We start from the raw sequence: 22,622 nt of genomic DNA, 5'->3' as shown, positions 1-22,622 counted from the left end.
CCCAGGTCCAACACAACCCTCATCCTTGGGTCCCTCTGACCCAGGCCCCAGGTCCAACACAACCCTCGTCCTCGGGTCTCTGTGACCCAGGCCCCAGGTCCAACACAACCCTCGTCCTCTGGGAGTTGTCGTCGCAGGAGTGTTTTACCCTTCGTATGCTCTCTTGGCACTGGGTGGAGGACTGGGACTAAGAAATGTCTACGATTGCACAATGGACATGTTTTTCTGAGTGAGTCACCTGTGACAAAAATGAACAATTGGTAATAGATGCCTGACGGTTATACAATTTGTAAAAACAAAACAAAGAAAACCAGGACTCTGGTCCCACGCACACCCCTCGTCCTCGGGTCGCACACGTGACCCTCCCTGACCCAGGCGGAGAGATGGACTCGATCGCCTGTGGTAAATCTCGACCCGGTCCACATTTTGTCTAGTTTGCGTACGAGCAAACGTAACATATTAATCTAGCCTGTGTGACACGTGCGGACACACGCGCCCCCCTCCTCAACCCCTGTCCAACACGTCGAAGCCATAATATATTAATCTAGCCTCGGTGACACGTGTGGACACGCGACTCTGTCCTACACGTCGAAGCCATGGCTGCGCGTTTCACAGCCGAACAGGTCGTGCAACAGCTCATGTCGGACGTACAGCAAGATTACGAAGAGGAAGCGGAGGATGTGTCTGAGGAAAAAGACGGGGAAGAGTACAATCCGGACCACGACGACTCGGCGTCAGAAGACGAAGAACAGGAAATTTCCCGGGGTGAAACTCTCCTCCCCAAAAATGGAAAAATAACATGGTCATCAGCATCGTACGCCAAAGGGTCAAGTAGAGCCGGAGGACAGCCGGCGGGGACCGCGACGGACCCAGGTCCCACCACGTACGCGGTGTCACACGCTCACGACATAGCCTCTACGTTCTCCCTGTTTGTCACGCCGGCGATAGAAACAATCCTCCTGGAGATGACCAATCCTCAGGGTTTCAGAAGGTACGGAGACGGCTGGAAAGCGATGAACGAGACCGATCTGCGCGCATACATAGGGCTGCTCATCCTAGCCGGCGTCTACAGGTCCCGAGGCGAGGCCGCGGCCAGTCTATGGGACGCGGAGAGCGGAAGGGTTACTTTCTGTGCCACTATGCCACTCAAAGTCTATCACACTGACTCGAGACTTTTACGGTTCGATGACCGCGAGACGAGACCCGCCAGATGTGCTACAGACAAACTGGCAGCCGTACGAGAGGTCTGGGACGCGTGGGTGGAGCGACTGCTGCACCTCTACAACCCAGGGCCCGAAGTGACCGTGGATGAGCAACTGGTGCCATTCAGAGGTGGGGTTTCTATATTTTTGTTTTGTTTCTCATTGTTCAGGTTTACAAAATAACATAACCAGGCGATTGCCACAAGGTGCAAACCGTGTACGTGTTTCGCGTTACCAGCTTTCCTGTAACCCGAGCAAAAAACCCCAAAAAACCCCACAAACAACCAAATGTGTTCTCCCCTCTCCAAAGGTCATTGTCCGTTCCATCAGTACATGCCCAGCAAGCCGGCGAAATACGGGATCAAGTCGTGGGTGGCTTGCGACGCGAGATCCAGCTACGCTTGGAAGATGCAAGTCTACACCGGGAAGGCTAGCAGCGGCGGCTCGGAGAAGAACCAAGGGATGCGAGTCGTGCTCGACGTGACGGAGGGTCTCGGTGGTCGCAACGTGACCCATGACAACTTCTTCACTTCTTACGAACTCGGACGACAGCTCCTGAAGAAGAATATCACCGTGGTCGGCACGGTACGCAAGAACAAACCCGAGCTTCTGCCTGCGCTGCTTACACCAAAGGACAGACGGGTGTTCTCGTCAAAGTTCACCTTCACGCCCACGACTGCTCTAGTGTCCTACTTCCCAAAGAAAAACAAGAATGTGCTACTCATGAGCACGCGCCACACAGAGGCCGCTGTCAGCGATCGAGACGACAGGAAGCCTGCCATCGTCCTAGACTACAACTGCCACAAAGGAGGTGTGGACAACCTAGATAAGGTGATAGGAACGTACAGTTGCAGACAGATGACCGCTCGCTGGCCCCTGGTCGTATTCCACAACATCATTGACGTATCCTCCTACAACGCCTTTGTGATATGGAGAGAGCTTAACCCTAATGCCTGGTAAAAAGAACAAGAGGAGGGTGTTCCTGGAGCAGCTGGGCAAAGCGCTCGTAACCCCGTTCATCGAAAGAAGGGAACGTCTCCCCCGCACGGAAGCTGCCGCCTCGGTTATGAAAGCCGTTCAGAGGCCCAGGTCTTGCGACGCGCCCGAGGATCAGCCTGCCCTGGCGTCAGCCCCAAACAGCGCCCCAGCTCTCGGGGCGAAGAAGAGGAAGAGGTGTCAGATCTGTCCACCGAAGAAGGACAGTAAAACTCAATGTGCTACGGGTGTAAGAAATACATCTGCAAAGGCTCGCCTGCTGTCCCGCGTGTGCAAATTGAGGCCGTAGATGGCGCCGGACAGTTTGACCCGAGGACTCTGGGTGTACATACGATATGAGATAACGTTGGACGGTTTGACCCGAGGATACTGGGTGTATAGACAATATGGTATATACTGTCCATACTGTTTATATTGTATTTATCTAGCACATTGCCCTTTCACTGCTTTCTTTTGCACTTGTGGTCAGATGATAAAAAAAAACTGCATTTCGTTATCCTAGTACTTGTAATCTGTGCAATGACAATAAAGTTAAATGTGAATCTGAATCTGAATATGAGATCACCCTGCGCGGTTTGACCCGAGGGCGCTGGGTGTACAGACAATACGAGATAACGATGGACAGTTTGACCCGAGGGCACTGGGTGTACAGACAATACGAGATAACGATGGACAGTTTGACCCGAGGGCACTGGGTGTACAGACAATATGAAATCAAGGCCTTTGATAAAGCTGGACAGTTTGACCCGAGGGCACTGGGTGTCTAGAAAATGTGAGGACAACACAAGTGTTAATGCCTGCCTCCTCCAATCCACATGCCAAAGTGTCCATGGGCAAGACACTAATTCCCACATTGCTCCCAATGGGTGGTAAATGTATGGTAACTGACATTATTGTTGTGCAAGTGTGTGTGTGAGAATGGAAGGCAAACGTCATAAAGCACCTTGTAGATTTGCAAGTTAGAGGCACTATAAACAGTCGTGGATGATTGTATATCATTGTTTATTTTATATTTAATAAAAATCAGACTTTAGATTTCTGATTTAACCAAATATTTTAAATACATGAAAATGACAGTGACAAGAGTTGATGGGACCCTTAACTTAATATTTTGTTGCACAACCTTCAAAGTCAGTCTCTTCAAACAAACAACGTGTGTAGCCCCCTAAAAAGACTCTCAATTACAATGTCTTAGTTTTGAGGAGGGAGCGATGGTGTTTTACCTGATGTGAGTTGTTCGCAGCGGCATGCCCAATCCTTCTCCTCGATGACAGGTAGAGTGCACAGGAGATTGTGTAGAGTCTCCATTACCAGCCGGATGGTAAGGAGAAGTGTGGCATTTATCAATGCCATAGAAGCAGCAGAGCTGTCTGATGAGGAGGCGCTAAAAATGTTTGTATAAGCACGATGTTCATGGGTTAGAACTGCAGGTGTATTTCAAAAAGACACCAGTCATAAGGACATTTTCCATCCCATTCTCTGATGGCTCTGGGACAGTGAAGTCAACAGCCAGTATTTGGTTTGGCAGCCATCAGATGGCCCATGTAAGCACAGGCAGCAGGTTGAGTCCTTAGCTAACTGGCATCGTTCACAATGTTGGCACCATGGTTCGATGTCATGGTGCATTCCTGGCCCGTAGCACCGCTGATGGACCAAGTCAGGAGTTCTTTCACTGTCTTGGTGCCCATGTTCATCATGCAGCTGATGCAGGACCTGACTCTTGAGTGTTATAGGAAGTACCAACTGGAGAACTTCTTCTCCCTCAGGGCAGAAGACTCTATGATAGAACACTTCCTCTTCTCCCAGTCCAACTGTCTCACCAGCACAAGAGCTTTCTTGAAGGCCTGGCATTGTTCAACTGCATCAAGGCCCTTCCTCCTGGTCCAAGATTTCAGGAACTCTTTGATGGGAGGGTCCGCTTCCTGTAAGACGCGTAGATCAGACTGGGTGTGATAAGGGAAAGCCAACATAGCGGACTGACTGGGTAGCCTCCGCTGTATGAATAGCTTGATTAGCCTGCTGCAGGGACGCTGGAACTGAACTGCCTGGGGCTGCATACTCCAATGCATTCGCACTGACTCGGAGCTGCCAGGAAAGGGAGTCTGCATTCTGATTGCTGTGACTGGGCCCATACTTGATGGTGAAATCAAACAGTTTTGCAGCCCAACGCTGTTCTGTAGCACACAGCTTGACTGTAGAAAGATGGCTCAGAGGGTTATTGTCATTATACACCACATATTTCTGTCCAGGCAGATAATGTCTGAATTTCAGTCATTGCCCATTTGAGAGCCAAAAACTCAAACTTCATAGAGCTGTAGTTGTTCATGTTGCGCTCTGCAGGCTTAACTACAGGTCTGACTTTACCCACCTGTTCTTGCGAAAGCACAGCACCAAGTCCACTGTAGGATAAAGGGAAATCTCTCGGATAAAGGGCAAGGCAATAACACTGAAGGCCCTCATAGCTCTGCTCACTCTCCTCCATCCATGCAGTGGGTAGATTCTTTCCAAAAGGTTTCTTGCATTTTGTGCCAGTAAAGTGAGCAAGTATACAGTTCAAAGGGGAAGCCAGCTGGGGGAACTCCTCTATAAAGCGCAGGTAATCCTAGGAAGGAACGCAACTCAGACACACGGTTAGGATGCTGCCATTTTGAGACCACCTTTCTTTTGGCAGGGTCTGCAGACACACCACCCTTGGATCTAATGTGGCCCCAGTACCTCACCTGATGTCTGAAGGAGGAACCCTTTTCCAACTTTGAGACCCTCTTGCAGGCAGCCCAGCACACTATTCAAACACTCCATGCGCTGTGCTACATTTTAGAAAAGAAAAACACAACATTATCCATCTACACTAACAATGACTGGCAGTTCTGATCTCCAAACAGTCTCTCCATTAACCTCTTGAAAATACATAAACCAAGTGGCATTTGGCTCCATTTGAACAGCCAGAATAGAGTACTGCCTTCATTTTATGTTTTTTGGTGGCTAGTACTTGATTGTACCCACTAACAAGATCCAGCTTTAAGAACCAGCAGGCCCCAGACAGGGCATCAGGGACTCCTCGATGCGGGGCAAGGGACATGCATCCTTGTGGGTCTTGCTGTTTAAGAGTCAACAGTCCACACAGGACCGAAGGCAGCAGAAGGTGCAGCTACAAAATAGAAAGAATAGTTCAGTTCAACTAAGCCCACCATGCTGCCAATTAAAATACATAATGTAGCTCCCAGCTACTCACCACCTCTGGCATAGAGCTGAACATCAAGACAGCCGAACCATCATGGGGTTTCCCAACACTAGATCCCAGTCACTTTGTCAGATAAAGCTGTCCCACATGTAGACACTAGGTATGCAGTTTAAACTTGGCATATTGGCATGAAGCGTGATCATTTCACTACATACCTGCAACTCCAACAAAACCAGCCACAGTAGGGAGAGAACAAGTGACAGCAGGTGGTATTTATATCCTGTTGATTGGTAAAATGAGGGAGGAGTCAGCCCTCCATTCAACATCACCACATTTAGATTTGTGTTTTCATCTTAAAGTGACAACGCAGACATTGATAATGCATTATACCATCCCATCAGAAAAGGCCATCTGTTATCACCCAAACCCTTTTGTTCAAGTCTCTGACAAACCTCATCGTTTGTTCAGGCTGCATAGTTCATGACTACATTTAAGCAAGAAACAAATATTATCATTAAAATAATCCACCTTTCAGCACAAGAGTCCTGAACTCAAGCTTGCTGAAACATAAGATCTGGCCCTGTGTACTCTGCTCTTGACACAATCATTGTTGTAAATATCACCAGTTTTGTTCTTGCACCAATAAAAAAAAAAACGTCCAGAGGTGTGAATAAACTCTTAATCAAAAGGTAGATACTCAGATTATTGAGACATCAAAGTAATCACTACAGATATGCAGTTTTTACCTGATATGCATTTAGCAGCAACGTACCTCCGCTTATATATTGGTTTGTGCGCAACGGACACACCATATCCAGGTCAATTCACACACCTGAGTAAAACACATGAACTTTTGCATTGAGCTGATAATAAGAGCTGTCAGAGCACAACGACTACAACCAGCATTGGGTAGATGTCCACAATAAAGCAGTGTATGTATTCATATTTTAAGATTGTTATTCACAGAAAACTGTCCTGCAGCTTCACGTGAGTGTTGCACAGTAAACACACTCATCTGACTGTCGTTAAATGTCGTTAAAACACAACCGTGTCATTTCACAGGCTACAACCTGATTTCATCAAAAGACCTAAACAGATAATATGGGTTTGTATGTATACAGCCAGCTGTGAGATTTGAGTTTTAGGGATCGTAAACAAAGTGAAGTTCAGACAGAAGAAAATCATTTAAAAAAAAGGTTTTATTGAATATTTAATAACTCCAGTCTATCAGTTTTAATGTTCATTTCACACATCCATGATCTGTTGTTGGGTATAATACACGACTCAATGTGGATTTTTTTTTTCTTCTCGGGATCCTTTATTTAGAATATTCAATAAGTCTTTTTCAGTGTGTTGTCCTTAAAATGACTTCATGTATCAATGATCTCCTTTTTTGTTTTCCAATAAAACTTCCTCAAAATGATGCAACAGCATCTGTTTTAAACGAAGAGTTGCATAATAACCAACAGGAGGAGACCAATGATGTGTGAATAGATTTTTGTAACATTCAAATGTTTAAGAACTGAAGTTATTGAAGCCCCCCCCCGCCCCAAAATGAATAAATAAATAAATGAATGAATAAAACTAAAAAATCTTAAAGATTAAGTAAAAGTACATGACTGTAAATTAAGTGTTGTAGTAAAATCAACAGGAGATCATTGATGGCTGAAGTAATGTAAGTTAATTCAGGAAAAAAAGGACAGTTAAGAATGAAGAGCTGGGAGACATGATGGATGTAAACAGTCACCTCATAGGTGATTTGGGTCAAACAGAAAATGTATGGTCAAATCATGTTTGAATTTTCAAATTTGACTGTATATGGGTGGTTGTTGATACATATTTTTTTGTACAATAAATTTCAATAGTTCATGAAACCTATTTTTGCACGTGTATAAACTTTTTTCTCACGTGTACGCACCTGAACAATGTTTTTTTTTCCACATGCACGCACACCTCCCCTCTGCTGCAACAATGATATCATAGGGAAACATGGGATATGTCACACCCCCTTTTGCAGAGGCAGACGTGGCAGATTAAACCATGTGGTTCAATCTGCAGTGCAAGCACAGGTTTAGACTACGAAACAGGTTCAACATACCCAGGATATCTTTTCATGCTCTTAAGTCATGTGAGCCATTACTTTACGTTACATCGCACCCTTACTTTAAGAATTATGACATTTCTTAAATCAACCATTTAAACTTAGCATATTTAGTTAAATTATGTAGAACTGTACAACAAAATAATAATGAATTTATAAATGAAAAAAACTTTAACATGTCTCTAACACAGTTACAGTGTGAATGCGTGGGCTAAAGGCTTATAATATCACCTTACCATCATTACTGCACTCACTGTAATTACATATGTGTATTCCCTTATGTTAGTTTATTTTTAAATATACTCTCATGCTGTGTTTGACATCCTTTCAGCTGCAGCCCTGCTGGTGTCAAACGGACTGGAGGGCAAATAAGAAACACATATAAACATAATTTAAAGCTGTAAGTTGGCTTATTGTCACATCTTATAAGTACAAGTACAAGGCTTTAGTGCCTCATTGTCTTTGTTGTAAGATGATATCAGTAAAAACGCATTGAAAAATAATCTATATCTAATATTTCCTAAAATAGCCAGGTAAAGCCAAGGAGGATTGTTGGTCTCTAAACACTCTGCCCTCCTCAAAGAGAGAACTGTATCACTCGTGCACTGAGCTCCACGTGATCTTCTGCGACTGGTGATGACATTTTCTGAGAGAACTGATTGGTCAGTAGATAACAGCAAATCCTGCTAACTAGTACAGGCCTCTGAAGGGCAAAACGCAAATGCAAACACAAAAAGAAAAAAAAAGAAAAAAATATAAACCAGCAGTTCTGAAATGCAAATCGCAGCCCCCAAAAATTGCAGAAATACATAATCAGCTGCCCTGTCAGCTTTGGCTCTCATAGATGCAGGAAGCATGAGCTGGACGGCGACAGGATTGATAACCTTAGAAATGAAAATGGTCCAATGAAGCGGAGAGCCAGCATGCTGGATTCAACTCGGAGGGGCAGGTCACGCATTGAGAGCCAAACTTTTTGGCAGGTCTGGTAAGTGGCAGCAGGGGCGTGCCTTTGGTCAGCCAACCGTTTGCTGCGGGCAACATTTCTCAGAAAAACCTGACGCGCTTTGATCCAGATGCACCTTTGAATGAGGTCATGAGCCAAGAGGACATTGGACTTATTTTCCAGGGCAGGGAACAAGAGGGTTGATAACCATAGACATGTCTCTAACACAGTTACAGTGTGAATGCATGGGCAGAGACCAGAGGATGAGCAGGAAGGTTTTGGGAAGCGGACACTTTTAAGCTGCTCTTTCAGTCGCTCCATCTGGCCTGCAGGTGATTGAGCCTCTTAGCAGTGCGGACGTATTCGAGGTTCTTATGGTCGGTCCAGAACAGAAACGGCTGCTCGACCCCCTCCAGCCAATGTCTTCACTCTTCTAAGGCGACCTTAATCGCAGGCAGCTCGTGGTTCCCCACATCATAGTTCCTTTCCGCGGAGGAGAGTTTGCGGGAGAGGACGGTGTAGGGGTGCAGTTTATTGTCCAGGGTGGAACTCTGGGAGACGACGACTCCGACTCCCACATCCAAAGAGTCCACTTCTACAATGAACTGCAGGTAAGGACCAGGGATAGCGAGAATGGGAGCAGAGGTGAAATTGTTCTTAAAAGGGTGAAAGCCTCATCAGCCGAGGAGGAGCAGGTGTACTTTACAGCAGCAGAAGTGAGAGCATGTAGGGGAGAGGCTATGGTGCTATAGTTCTGGATAAACCTGCGGTAGAAGGAAGCATCAAGGAGTTCCAAATTGGTGAAGTATTTGGCCCCCCAGAGGAGCTCAAAAGCAGAGATGAAAGGTAAGAGATATCTGTTCTTTACGGTGATATCAAACCTTTGCAGTCCATGCAGGGACGAAGGGACTTGTCTTTCTTCTCTGCGAAGAAGAAGCCTGCTCCTGCTGAGGACGATGAGGGATGGATGATGTTGGCTGCTAGGGATTCACTGATGTACTTCTGCATTTCTTCATGTTCTGGAGAAAACAAGGAAGAGAGATGACCACTAGCAGAACCAGGTAAAAGTTTGATAGCACAGTCGTACGGTCTATGCGGAGGAAGGGAGGTGGCCTTAGTCTTGTTGAAGCTTTATTTTAGGTCCATGTAGCTTTAAGGAATGCCGGAGAGGTCAGGGAAACCTTTGGGGCGAGAAGAGGTGGAAGCCAAATGCAGCTACACAGGTAGCAGCAGCTGGGGCCAAAGAAGAGATCTTCTGAGGTCTGGAGGAGACCGAGGAGGGAAGAAGACAGGATGCCTGGCAGGAGATTCATTTAAAAACTCTGCCGGAAGCCCAATACACGTGTGCATTGTGGACTGAGAGCCAGGGATAACCTAATGCCAGGGTTTGGAGAGGGCAGTTAAATAGATGAAAGCTGAGTGTCTCTGAGTGTCCGTGAACCATAACAAGTTTCACAGGTTCAGTACCGTGTGTGACTTGGCACAGAAGTTTTCCATTTAAAGCGTTAGCCTGTAAGAGTCAGAGGGTGGATCGTAGTTGTTTTTTGCTAAATCCCAATCCATAAAAACTTTGGCCAGCCCAGAGTCGATTAAAGTAAAGATAAATGTACTGATGTGCTGTTCTCACGGCGTCAGGTATGGAGGAACTGGAGCAGAGGAAGAATTCGGCTCTTGAGCGTCCTCCTCCTTAGCTGGTAAGCCCGGTCTTTTACTGGACTGGAATTAATGTAATGTTCCTGTTGGCCACAGTACATGCAGCGGCCCTCATTAATGCGGAGTTGATGTTCCTTCGGAGTGAGACGAGCTCTGCAGGGGGGCGCTGAAGAGGCTGCGGGGGCTGATGATGAACCAGAAAAAAGTGAGTGTCCACCGAACGGCAGGTGAAGGATGGTGGCCGGGAGGCGGTAGGATGACCTGGCTCTCTCTCTCTCTCTCTCAACCTGTTATTAATCTTGATGGTTTGAGAGATTAAGGAGTCCAGATCCCCCGGGAGCCTCGAGGGATGCGATTCGGTCCTTCAACTGATCAGAGAGTCCATGGACGAAGGCTTTGAACAGAATGGCCGAGTTCCAGTTATTGTCGGCTGAAAGGGTGGGGGACTCGATGGCCTAATCCGCCGCCCTGTATGGCCCTGTATGGCCCTGTATGGCCCTGTATGGCCCTGTATGGCCCTGTATGGCGAATATCTTGTGCAGGGTGTCAGTAAAGGTGGTCAGAGAGGAGCGAACAGGAGAATTTCTCACCCACTCAGCGGTTGCCCACGCCTCTGCTCTATCAGTGAGGTGAGGGATAATGAAGGTTATCTTGGACTTCTCTGCTGGATAAGCAGTCACCTGGAGTTAAAAATGGGGACTGCACTGGGTCAAGAAGGGCTCGCAGTCACCAGAATCCCCCGAGAAGCGTTCTAGGTGGGTGCGATGAGGGAACACAGGAGGACCAGCAGGATTGGGCCACGGGAGCCGGAGGTGGAGGACCGGAACCAGGAGAGTGGCCAGCTGCTGCCTCTGTTCAGATCTGCTGAGTTAAAAAATTCCTTCAAACCCCACTCGCAGGAACTCATTAACTCTTCCTGGTGGGTTAATCTGTGTCCCTGCTTGGCCAGGGCAGAGCGGAAAGAGTCCATGGTGCCCAGTTTCTACTTTAATATAACAGGTACTGGACTCAATTGCATGACTCAGACTCACACCTCAGTTTATTGTTCTTTACTGAAAGAATCAGAAAAGTCACAGGCAGAGGTATCAGGTAAAAGGGAGATCCAGGGAAAAACAAGTCATACACAAGGAAAAACTCAGACAAGTAAATGCTGGAACGAAGAGCTGTGAACTACGATGAACTGGCACAGAAGGTAAGGAGAACACAGACTAAATACAGGGAAGACTATCACAACGGCGTGAGAACACGAGGGCCCAACGTGAAGTGATCTGAAACGAAACGAGAGGTGAGTAACAAAATAAAACAGGAAACAGAAGATCAGAGAAAAGAACTTAACGGACAGGACGAGAAGTGACACCTACAACACCACATGGGTTTTGGCAAATGCTACCAGTGAGTATGCCGAACAGTCCCTGTTTGTAATGAACCCGTGGATGTACTGACAAATATTTCAGGATTATGGTGATGTAGAGGAAAACTTAATTTTCTGGGACGTGGGGCATGTTCTGAAGTTAGAAGGACCATCTTGTGATTTCTCAGCAGATTTGGACACAAGCATCATGGCAATGGGCATCAGAAATAATGAGTCTAAGTCACACTGACTCTAAAAATATATATATCATGTCTGTGTACAAATTTGACAGAGAAAGGAATGTAATTTTTATGAAAGTGTGAGCTGTTTTTTTTTTTTTAGGTTCTCTGAGAAATTGCTTTGTTTTTAGAGCTCGTCTCTTTCACCTCGTAGAATATCTTTACTTCTCTATGGGTCCCCTTAAATTCTCCGACAGCCCCCTGGAAGAGTTGAATCACAGAGGGTGAAGGGGGGTCTCGGGAAACCACTCGTCTCCCCCACTGATCCAGCAGGCAGATGGCCGCCCACCCTCTGTGTGGTTCTGTCGGAAGTTCCCTCCTGTTTGAAGGCAGTTTTACCGCCAAGTACTGCTGAAGGGGGAATTATTGGGTTACTTTCTAGAATATTGTATGGTACGATATTGTACGGTCTTATGCATTCTGTTCACATTTATTACATATGAAACCGGTCAAACTGAATTAAGTTCCTGTTGCAGCCACAACCACAATAAGAGGACGTTAATAAAAGAAACGCAAAACGTGTCACAATATTTTGTACCAATTTATTACCTGACATTAATTCTGCAACAGAAATTCAATTGCTGTATTTCAATACTCTGTACAGCACTGTACACATCCTTCATTACATTGCTTTCAACCACAGAAATGTGATCAACCAGGTGAAGAGAAAACACACACACACGCACTGTATATCAGGTATGATATGGCATCTCATTGAACATACATTAAAATTACACATGTAAGTTTATAATAACATTCTTCTCCCATCCATCAACACTGCTGCTGTACAAATGCATACCGAGTTTGAGAGATTCTCTGCTGAGAGGTCTGATTGCACCGCGATGATGTCGAGTCACAAACAGCATCGAGGTGTGTGTGAAGGTCCATGAAGAGAACGCTGATACCGAGGTCAGATGATTTACTGTGGCATTTAAAAAGATGTGTTCACGGCTGTCGTGTGGGATAACCAACACTTCTGTTACTTTTCGACATAGCATGTTAAGTGATAGTCAGTAATGTCATTAATAATGCTCAGTAATGCCCATTATAACCAGGATATAGCAGTAAATGTTTGCAAGTGCTGCTAATCATTGCCAGTCCGTTACTTCAGTGGCACAAGCAAGCTGGCCCGGATCTGTTTTTGGTGGAAATGCAACAAACTTCCTGACACAGTTCCAACAAAAAATGATCACTATTCTTTATAAATGTTAATTTTTTTTTTTAAATATATCATTCAAAAACATAATGTAATGGACAAATCTGCTGCCATCTCAGTTTTTGGAGAATACCTTAATATGAGGGCTTTGGGCAAAGATGAATCCACAACTTAACATGAGTCAGACTTATTAGTCATGGCCATTTATATATATATATATATATATATATATATATATATATAAGCTACTGTTGTGCCAGCTTAATTTGGTAGAAATTGCACAATGTATTAAAGTGTTATGGATATTTATGTTAAAAACATGGACCTCAAAAATGTACAGGATGTAAAAGATCTGCTGCTGATGTCTTGAAGCCTAATATACCCCCGGACACCTTCAGAGGTCTTGTATAGTCCATGCCTCGATGTGTCAGAGCTGTTAGGCGGGATGAAGGGAACCTACACAATATCAGGCGAGGGGTTTTAATATTATGGCTGATCGGTGTATAAAAGTTCAGATCTTGCTAAAGAACTCGAAAATTGGTTCAGTTGCATCTTATTTGTTTAAATTACCCTCAAGATAGGTTTAGAAGGATGGATACCAGGACAGGAAATAAAATAAACTCTCTGAAGACCTTTGTGATACAATTGTGAGGAGGCATAGAGCAGGGCAAGGATGTGAATCCATTTCTAAAGCTTTGGGTATAAAAAAGGGAACTGACCAAGAACCCATTGATAACTCTAACAGCTTCAGAAGTCCTCTGCAGATTTGTGAGAACCTGCCCGAAGGATGACCGTCTCCATCAATCAGAACTTTATGGGGCAAGACAAGAAGAAAAAAACTCTGTTACAGCCAGATTTTAGTTTTCCAAACCGCATTTAAAGGATTCTGACAACATGAGGAGAGAAATTGAGTCAAACATTGAACCAGGCTCCCCTCATCATCTGGCTCACACCATCCCAAGAACCATCCATCTGAACTGGATGCCAAACAACATTGTGCAACAATATTTAAAAGCAAAATCTTTTAGATATGTGGATCATTCCATGATGAAACAATCATCATTGGTCCATTGCAGAGTTAAAATCACTTCAGAAAGTTTTCTCAAAATAATAACTTCAGTTTATCATTAGACGTTGTCAAGACTAAAGTTATGTGGTTCTTGTTTTGTAAGAAAACCACTAGTAATGAAAGCAGCAGGTTAAGGTTCATAAATACCTGTGAATCTGGCTAGCTAGCGCATTGTCCTTCTCTCATATTGCCGTCAAAGGTTAAGAAAAAAAAGGTGGTTTTCTATACAGAAAACTCTTTTACACCTGCTACCAACCCCGTGATCTCCTACCTCCCTTGTTTGATTATGGAGATGCAGTTTATAGAGTGGCTTTCAAAAGAACATTTAAAAACTCTGTTCTTTGATATGTTATTAACGCCCTTTCAGAAAACATCACATCACTGCCTTCTGTATTCTCTGGTCAAATTGTGCTCTGTATACTTGTTTATGCTTATCTCTAAAACTCTTCTTGGATACTCACCCCCCATTTAAAGTCAGTTATTGCAGCCTGCATCTGTGTCCTTTCATATCCTAATAAAGGTCCCTAAATCAAACACTGTTTGGCCTTCTTTTATTCCAGTCTGCTGCTGCTAACGAGTCACATTTAAAAGTAAATTCAGCACAAAAAAGTGCCCAAAAATCGAAGGTTCTGAATACTTTCTGAAGTGACTGTAGTACTAAGTCATGTCATGTTTGATTCTGAACAATCGCTCTTCATCAGCGACACATCTCAGTGCAGGTTTACTGAGACTCACATTCAGCTGAAGCGTCTTAATCAAAGAGATGTATTACATTATTAGATGAATGTAGAGCGACAGGCTGCACAGACAGTATGTTGATATTCCAGCAGATGTATACAGTGTGTGATATGTCCTTTGTGGCCCTGCAGCAGCTTCCTTCAATGACTTAATAAGTCATGTAAGGCAAAAGAAAAAATAAATAAATGAATGAAAGATGTCTGGAGCAGGCTCAACTGCACATACATGCCCTCCACATCCGTTCTGCCCCTTCGTTCTCTCTTCTGTCCTCCTCGTACTTTTCTGTCTTTGACTCACTGCTGGTGTCCAACGTCAGGAAGAAGAGCATGCCAAGTCCACTCAAAGTCAGATCTTCATGCCAAGCTTGGCTTTCTGTTGAACAGACACATCACAGATGTTAAACGGATTACAGCCGTCCATCATCTGACTAAAAGCAGCGTCAAACTGCAAGAACAAGAGTAGGGCACTTCAAACAGAAACATTTCACTACTGTTGGCTTTCGTTCTTTGGATTTGATGGAGCGATGGCGGCTCTCAGAGCCAGAGGTGCAATTTAACTCGCAAGCACAAGAACTGTGCTGAAGTACAAATCTGAGTTCATTCTTACTATTTATCTAAAATTATTTATCAGCTTTGATACTCGTTAATTACAGTATTGTTCCATCTGTATTTTCTCATTGAGTTTTGTGTTTTGATTGTATGTATTTATTGTTGAGTTTGTGTTTTGTACCGTCCCTAATGTATGTGTGTTTACCACTGTGTATTTTACGCACCCATCTGGGGATAGGCCTTGTAAAATAGCATATTAATGCTTTGGTGTACGACGTCACTACATGCTACTTGTCTCTATACAAATAAATATTTATCAAAACAAAGAGACTGTTATAATATGCAGATAATGGATATTTTTCCTAACACCTAAACTAAACATTACATTTGACTTTTCGGACTAAATAATAACTCATAATAAATATATATGTAAATATGTAATACAAAAAAAAATATTTTCAGAAGTACTGGTAATGAAAATGAATGGTGGCAGCTTAACATTTCTCCTGGGATGTAATTATATACAGACTGTCGAGGTTTTCTGGGTTAATTAATTGACAATTTGGAAGGTATCTGATCTAGTACAACTAGTACAACAAGTGTTATTGTCATCTTGATGTGTTAAGGAGCGGAGCAGCTAAACAGAATGATATATTGACCTTCAGGCTTCTTTAACCAACAGAAATGACAGCTGAAGGTGAACTTACGATGCCAGAGGCATGTTTGGGTTTGACGCTGTAGGAAGCCTTCTCCTTGGCCTGTCGGAAACACTCCTCCGCTGCTTTTAACCTGCACAACACACAGTTAACCCAGTTGATGTGAACATTACAGCTCCAGTAACCAAACAGTACATTTGAACTTATCCATAGAAGAAGGTAATAATGTGTCTAAAATAAATTATTTTTAAAGGTATATAAAATAAACAATCTTTCAAAGGTGTATTTTGGTTGAAAGAAAGAAAGAAAGAGAGAGAGAGAGAGAGAGAGAGAGAGAGAGAGAGAGAGAGAGAGAGAGAGAGAGAGAGAGAGAGAGAGAGAGAGAGAGAGAAAGAAAGAAAGAAAGAAAGAAAGAAAGAAAGAAAGAAAGAAAGAAAGAAAGAAAGAAAGAAAGGCAGCTGTAGAGCAGCACGTACCTCTCCTTGAGGATGACTTTGTTCTCTTTTTTCCACTGGTCCTTGAAGTCGGAGGAGAACTCGTGCCAGATGGAGAAGAGCGTGTTGAGGGAAACCTCCTTCTCTCCTCCTTTGGCCTTCACTGAGAAGAACACTGTGAGCTCCAGGAACCTGACGGGACACAATGTCAGCTTTTTATCCACCAGTACGGGACACACGACACAGGGAGCGAGTCAAACATGCAGCTGCAGTTATCTGGTACTTTAAAGGTGAAGATTTGACTTACATACAAAACACGATGCATTGTTAAACATTGAACTGCTGGTTCCCAGCGTTTGAAACTCGTGACACGTCAATAAATCAGTGTGTAGTCAGATGTCCGTGAGTTGTTGCAGCACAAAGACATTTCTTCTTTTAACTGTATATTTATGTTTAATAATGTCTTGAAAGGTGGACAGTTAAAAAGCGTGTCTCTCCTATTATTGGTTTGTGGTACTTATTAAAAAAATACTTGAAAGACCAGCCTAAACCTTGTACCGTCCCTGACCTTGGATGTTGGACCAGGGCTGCCTGGCCTTCAGGCATATCGGGCATTTTCCCATTTTCTTTCTTTTTTTTTGGTCTGACCAATCAAATACACAATACTTCAGATCAAAGCTCTCTCTAAAATGAAACCTTGTGTTACTGTCTTCATCAATATATACTTAGAACCAATGTCACTATCTAACTCCAGCAAGTGGGCAAATCTGTTGCCTAGCAACAGCTGAAACCAGGTACACCCACGTCAGAGCTCCGCTGTTAACAGGAAATGATCCACACCTTTTGGCAAATTATAGCTGAGTATTCTCTGGAGGAAGATCTCTGCCAGTGAGAGCATACAGCAGGTTACAGGTGAGATACTTTACAGGTCAAAGTACCATTAATGTACCACATTCTCAACATCTCAAAACAGTTTCACTTCTTATGTCAGTGGCACATTATTTATTAACTCAATTTATACACATTATTTTTACTGTAGATGTATATTTTATTTATGATCATTTTGCTCCTGCATTTGATCAAATGTAAAAGATATTATACTGGTACTGATTGTTCAGAATGTGATCAAATTTGCGATTTTGTGATTTGTGATTTGCAGAGGAGCAAAAGCTGTTTCCAACATGTTCTAATACAGCACTTTACAGCAGTTTCACTACACAGCTCAGTTTCTGAAAGACACAGATTTAGATGATCATTTCATATTAAACTGTCATTTTTAAAGGTGAGATGCTCTCTTTAAACAGATCTCCTCATGAATACAGATGAGTTCAACGTATTAGTAGTCTGTGTGAACCAATCAGCAGAGAACAGAAATGAAACAGATGAAGCAGGTTGTCCTTACAGTTTCTGAGTGCTGCTGAGTTGAGCATCCAGAGTCTGTAGTTCACTTTTAGCTAAGAAAGGAGAAATAAGACAAAATGTCAGAACAAAGGATCAAACATGAGAAAGTCCTTCGGTTCTGTCACCCATTCAGTCCAGTGAAATGTCATATGATAAAAAACCTCCTGTGTTCAGAGGGCCAGACAACTATACGGGATAATCAGTGTCTCTTTCTGAGATATATCAAACATATTGTAATCTCTGTCTACATTCTACACAAATAGAAAACTAACTTTGAGAAAATATGAGAAACACACTCCTGCTGTAAGGGATTCTTTGTTGGCGTGCCACGATTTGCGACTGAGATAAATAACCAGAGACGAACGTGCTTCGACTCACACAGCTCTCTTCACAGATTTATGATTCTCATCACTTACCTTGTGCAAGGAATTCCCCCATCTTATCTTTGAAAGGCTGCAGGTAATCTTCATTTGACACTTTGCACACCTTCTCCACTTCTGACGTACACGCTAATGAAATAATGAAGAAAGCAACAATAGGGTAAAGTTGATGGATATCAAAAAAGAAAAGCATAATCATAAGGAAAAACCTAGATTGTGAGGACATTTATGCAGGTCCAGGGGTAATTTGAAAGTTAAAATGTTTTTATTTAAGGTTAGAATTAGGTTCAGGTGAGGGTTAGGCTACCATTTGTAGTTAGAGACTTCGTTGTTATGGTTAAAGTTAGGGTAAGGGGCATTATGTCAATGGGTGTCCTCATAAAGATAGAACAACCAGTGTGTGTGTGTGTGTGTGTGTGTGTGTGTGTGTGTGTGTGTGTGTGTGTGTTACCTCTCAGGTCCTTCCTCAGTCGTGTCAGATCTTTCTGAAAGTCTTCAAATTTCATCTGTGAAGCCTGGAACAGGTCGTGAGGCTCAGGGAGAGGAAACACACTCGTCTCCCTGCCAGCATCCTGGCGATGGTCACACACACACACACACACACACACACACACACACACACACACACATTAAACATTTTCTAGTAAACAAATAGTCAAGTTTATCATGAACATTTCATGTGTGATACAATTCCATCATTTTCAGATGTGATTATTATAACTCCTAAAATGTTTGTAAATACGATGTAGATAGTCATTATGAAGCAGATCAGATCTGAATGTGAGCTACATATGAAAGGAAGATATGTGCGATAACACAAAGTCAGTTTACCTCGTCGAAGTGTCTGAGGTAGTACGCAACGATGTAAGACAGCAGACTTCTCATACTGTCCTGCATGTGGAGAGAAGAAGAAACATGTTTGTTTACAGGAGTAGGGAAGAGACTCTGATGAACATCCTTACAGCTGTTTCTAGTGTGGCTTTATTAACTGTCACATATGAGCTAAATCAAATCAAGCACAAACTAAACACCACAACTCAGTACAATGTTGGAGTGACACCTACAGATGGAGGTAAAGGTTCGGGCCCCACTGGGCTGTTGATTCTTTAATTGAAAAGAAATAACTTCAATCCCTGCAAACACCAGTAAAATGAGCCTGTCTGAACAGTAAAAACATGAATTGTCTCATTTACAATATATATATATACCACACAAATGAATGTATGGAAAAATCTGAATGTTTGAAACCCTACAATGAGGGAATGATTAGAGGGAAAGGCCGCTGCAAAGCAATTAAGAGTTGTTCTGAGTCATCAACTTAATCCTATGATGAAACATTTCTGTCCGGATGGGAGTGGACTCTCTCACTGAGTGGTTTGATGAGACAGAAAATGATGAGAATCACGAGCTATCACCCGACATTCACCAGATCTCAACCCACTTCGACACAGAGATGGCGCTCTCCAACATCAATCAATCAATACACCAGCGGAGGGAAAATCTTTTCAAGGAGCATTGAAGCTGTTCCAGCAGCACTCAGCGGCCCAAAACCGTACTACTACTGAAATCCAACATACTCAGAAGATCTGGGCACCAGTCCGTCACGTTCCTCACTGGACAACACGCCATCTCGAACCATTGATAAACATGCCTCCAAATCTTGTCTTGCTTTCCCAGATTGCTGGAGGATTCTGTCTTCCATAATTTGCTTTTTAATTGCCAGTGTTTGTTCCATTTTTTTCATGTTTTCCATCTGCAACACATCAAAAGTTACCCCATGCATCTGAAGCACAGACTGGATACAAAAGTGGACGAAACTTTTTGAAGTCTGAAAAATGGTTCCGATCCAGAAGTGCCTTAAACTGCACTACCAGTGAGTGCCACTAGAGGTCGGCTCCAAAAAGCCTCCGGCTCCATAGACTCCCATTCAACTTCTCTCATCAAATCCAAAGTGAATCAAATGTGTCCATCAGTTATCTCGGTGTTGTTAGCTAAAGTCACTCCTTCTTATTAGTTTTCTGGAGGTCCATCTGAAAATAATCCCTCATTCATTAGAAAAGAAGATTCAAGAAGACCTGTTTTTGGGGGTGTGTCTGTTTGATTGACAGGCCTGTGGTGCAGTAAGGTTACAGCTATACAGGAGGCCCCGGATAATGTAAATTTAGTACATTTTGCCTCCCGAGACTGATAAAGGCCTCAATTTCAGACATTTCACATGGTTCCAACTGAGGAAACGTCAGATTCCTTTTTACTCACGCTGCTCTTGACATCTTTGAGTTTAGGCAGGATGTCGAGGACGAAGCCATCCGCTTGGCCCCTGGTCCGATTACCACCATTCATGAAGTTACCAAAGGCCAGAACCAGACCCAGAACCCTCTTCACGGTCTCGCTGTTCTCTAACGCCTGCAGATACAAGTATTTTTTTTTTTTTCAACAGATCTCAGATAGAGAAAGAACCTGATAAACACAGATAAAGTGATCACATAAGGACTTAAAGATATTGGTACCAAACCCTAAAACGTTTGCTCCATCCTGTGTTAGTTTGCAGGATAAATCACAAATCGCAAATGATGGAAAAAAAAGATTTGTCTCTTCCTCTTGTTTGCATTGTGGCTCCGGAAAGTCTCTTGTCAAGCAGGCTCTGAAAAGTTTCCTTTGTTTTCTGTCTTATTTGCAAGTGATTCTTTTTGTTTTACTTTCCGCATCTAATTGACGACTCCCCTGTGTCCTTATCTCCTGACCTACAACCAACTCAGTATTACCATACGAAAGCAGATACAAAGGGAATGGGGGTGACTGTCAATTGTTTGTCACACTGTATAAAGCTGCCCTAAGGAGGAGTGAGTAGAGAACTGCTGGGGGGAGCAATGCTGGACACCTCTCTTTGAGGGTCCATGTAGTTGCTCCTTCTTGCAAGAATAAATGTCCGATGTATTTGATTTTGAACCAAGCCTCTGAGTAATTTTTCCAACAGCAAATGTTTAAACCAAATCTCTAGAAATGATTGTGTGTTTTAACATGAGATAAAAGCTGTTGGCTAAATGGAGAGAACATATTCAGTTAATGAGTGAATGCAGCTTCGCAGCAGCTGGAACTCATCATCCTCCTGCATCACATATGAATCAGTATCTGTACATCTGTCATCCTGAATGTCCACAGCGTAGATGTGTTATGTTGCTCTATACACACAACATATATTACATCTGGAGAACTGATGCCTCCTCTTTGGCTCTTCCTGAGGTTTCTGAGTGACTTTTTCCTGAATCTGAATTATCTGATGTGTGAGGACTTGGTGTCACATGCTGTACTGACTTGTGATATTTGGCTCAACATCTGCTCATCACTAAGTTGGACAGGGTCAGTGTTTACAGGTTATTATGTCGTTAATCAGCTGTGTTCATGGCTGCAGTTGCTCAAACATGTTTGTTCCTAAGTGGCGGATACAAACTTTCAGATTCACGGTATAAAAAACACTTTTCTCATACTTTGTCTTGAAGGAACAAAATGTATAAGTGTTCCAGAGACGTTGTACGAGTCCTGGGTTAGAAGTTATGACGGAATTAAGGACATAATAATGTTTTATTTTTATAGTGGTCAGTTTTAGGGTTATAAGTGCAAAAGTAGGAAGAAGAGCAAGAACAGAACATACGAACAACGCATCAACGATCAGGTCGTTCCTGACTTGTTTTTTTTCGTAAGTATTCACATTTTCATGTATAGTATTGTAATGTGTTTCCAATATCCTATGTAATTATCAGGACTCATTTGTTTTTTTTTAAATTTTAGTATTTTTATTGCCACATTCCTTTCCAGTAGGTTCCTCATCACCTTTAGAGTGAAATACTCTCCTGACAAATACCTCTGTGACTGTTCCTGAGCACCTCATATATCCCATATGTCCTGGGCTGCTTCACTTTCCAAAAACCTCCTGTAACTGTCTTTATTTCTGTCACAATGCTGATGACTCGAGTTGGACTTACATTTTAAACATTTTCTCATTATTTTGGCTCCTCTGTTTTTCTAATGTGTTTTTGTTTGCTGATTTATGACAGCAGATTTTAAGCTCTACAGTTTGAGACCTTTTTTTTTTAAATCGTGCGTTACATTTTTGTGAATGAAACTTTCCCACAAACTAAACAAAACAGGCAAACATACGTGATAAATTTAGAGGCCATGATAATGTTAATTATCTCATGGACACACACCTCCTCATGAACTGCAGGTATTCATCAGCATGAGACACTGACTTTAAGGCAGGTACATGTATGTGCAGTTTGGTTTTTACCTCAGTTTCTCCCTCAGCATTTTCTACTCCGTTTTATTCTGGAACTGTAAAAGCGTAGCAGCGAACAGTGTTTTCTGCAGTCTGACTCACCTTGCAGACCTTCTGCAGCGTGTCCAGTTTCCTCATGATGGACGACATGCACTCCGAGAAGCTGCACTGGAAGAGGATGCAGAAGACTCTGCCTGAGAAGTTTGGGATCAGGGAGAGCTGGTAGAGAAACCTGCAACCCAGAGGAAACATGAATACACACAACATTTAATGTTATAGTTACTTTTAAACTTAGTTTAAC

At 43.1% G+C, this 22,622-nt stretch overlaps 1 protein-coding gene and 1 pseudogene across 3 annotated transcripts in view; one reads left to right on the top strand and one right to left on the bottom strand.

The window, feature by feature from the left end:
• The first annotated feature begins 596 nt into the window (after positions 1–596).
• LOC138209752 (piggyBac transposable element-derived protein 4-like) lies at positions 597–2,537 on the top strand (annotated as a pseudogene).
• A 9,651-nt stretch (positions 2,538–12,188) lies between these two features.
• fmn2b (formin 2b) overlaps positions 12,189–22,622 on the bottom strand; it is a 30,369-nt gene continuing 19,935 nt past the window's right edge. For 2 of the 3 annotated variants that reach the window (XM_069168509.1, XM_069168510.1), the window contains 9 exons: positions 22,424–22,553; positions 20,305–20,451; positions 18,880–18,939; positions 18,500–18,620; positions 18,085–18,177; positions 17,670–17,721; positions 16,310–16,459; positions 15,885–15,966; positions 12,189–15,001 (listed from right to left, as the gene is read on the bottom strand). In XM_069168509.1, the coding sequence (XP_069024610.1) occupies positions 14,975–15,001; positions 15,885–15,966; positions 16,310–16,459; positions 17,670–17,721; positions 18,085–18,177; positions 18,500–18,620; positions 18,880–18,939; positions 20,305–20,451; positions 22,424–22,553 (862 nt within the window). In that variant the 3' untranslated portion in view covers positions 12,189–14,974. The remainder of the gene's footprint in view (positions 15,002–15,884; positions 15,967–16,309; positions 16,460–17,669; positions 17,722–18,084; positions 18,178–18,499; positions 18,621–18,879; positions 18,940–20,304; positions 20,452–22,423; positions 22,554–22,622) is intronic. The other variant, XR_011179194.1, reaches the window with a different exon arrangement.

This window comes from Embiotoca jacksoni, unplaced genomic scaffold, assembly GCF_022577435.1.
Source record: "Embiotoca jacksoni isolate LCO1_2020_lvr unplaced genomic scaffold, fEmbJac1.0.p SCAF_40, whole genome shotgun sequence".
NCBI lineage: Eukaryota > Metazoa > Chordata > Actinopteri > Embiotocidae > Embiotoca > Embiotoca jacksoni.
This window is presented reverse-complemented; position numbering and strand designations above follow the sequence as displayed.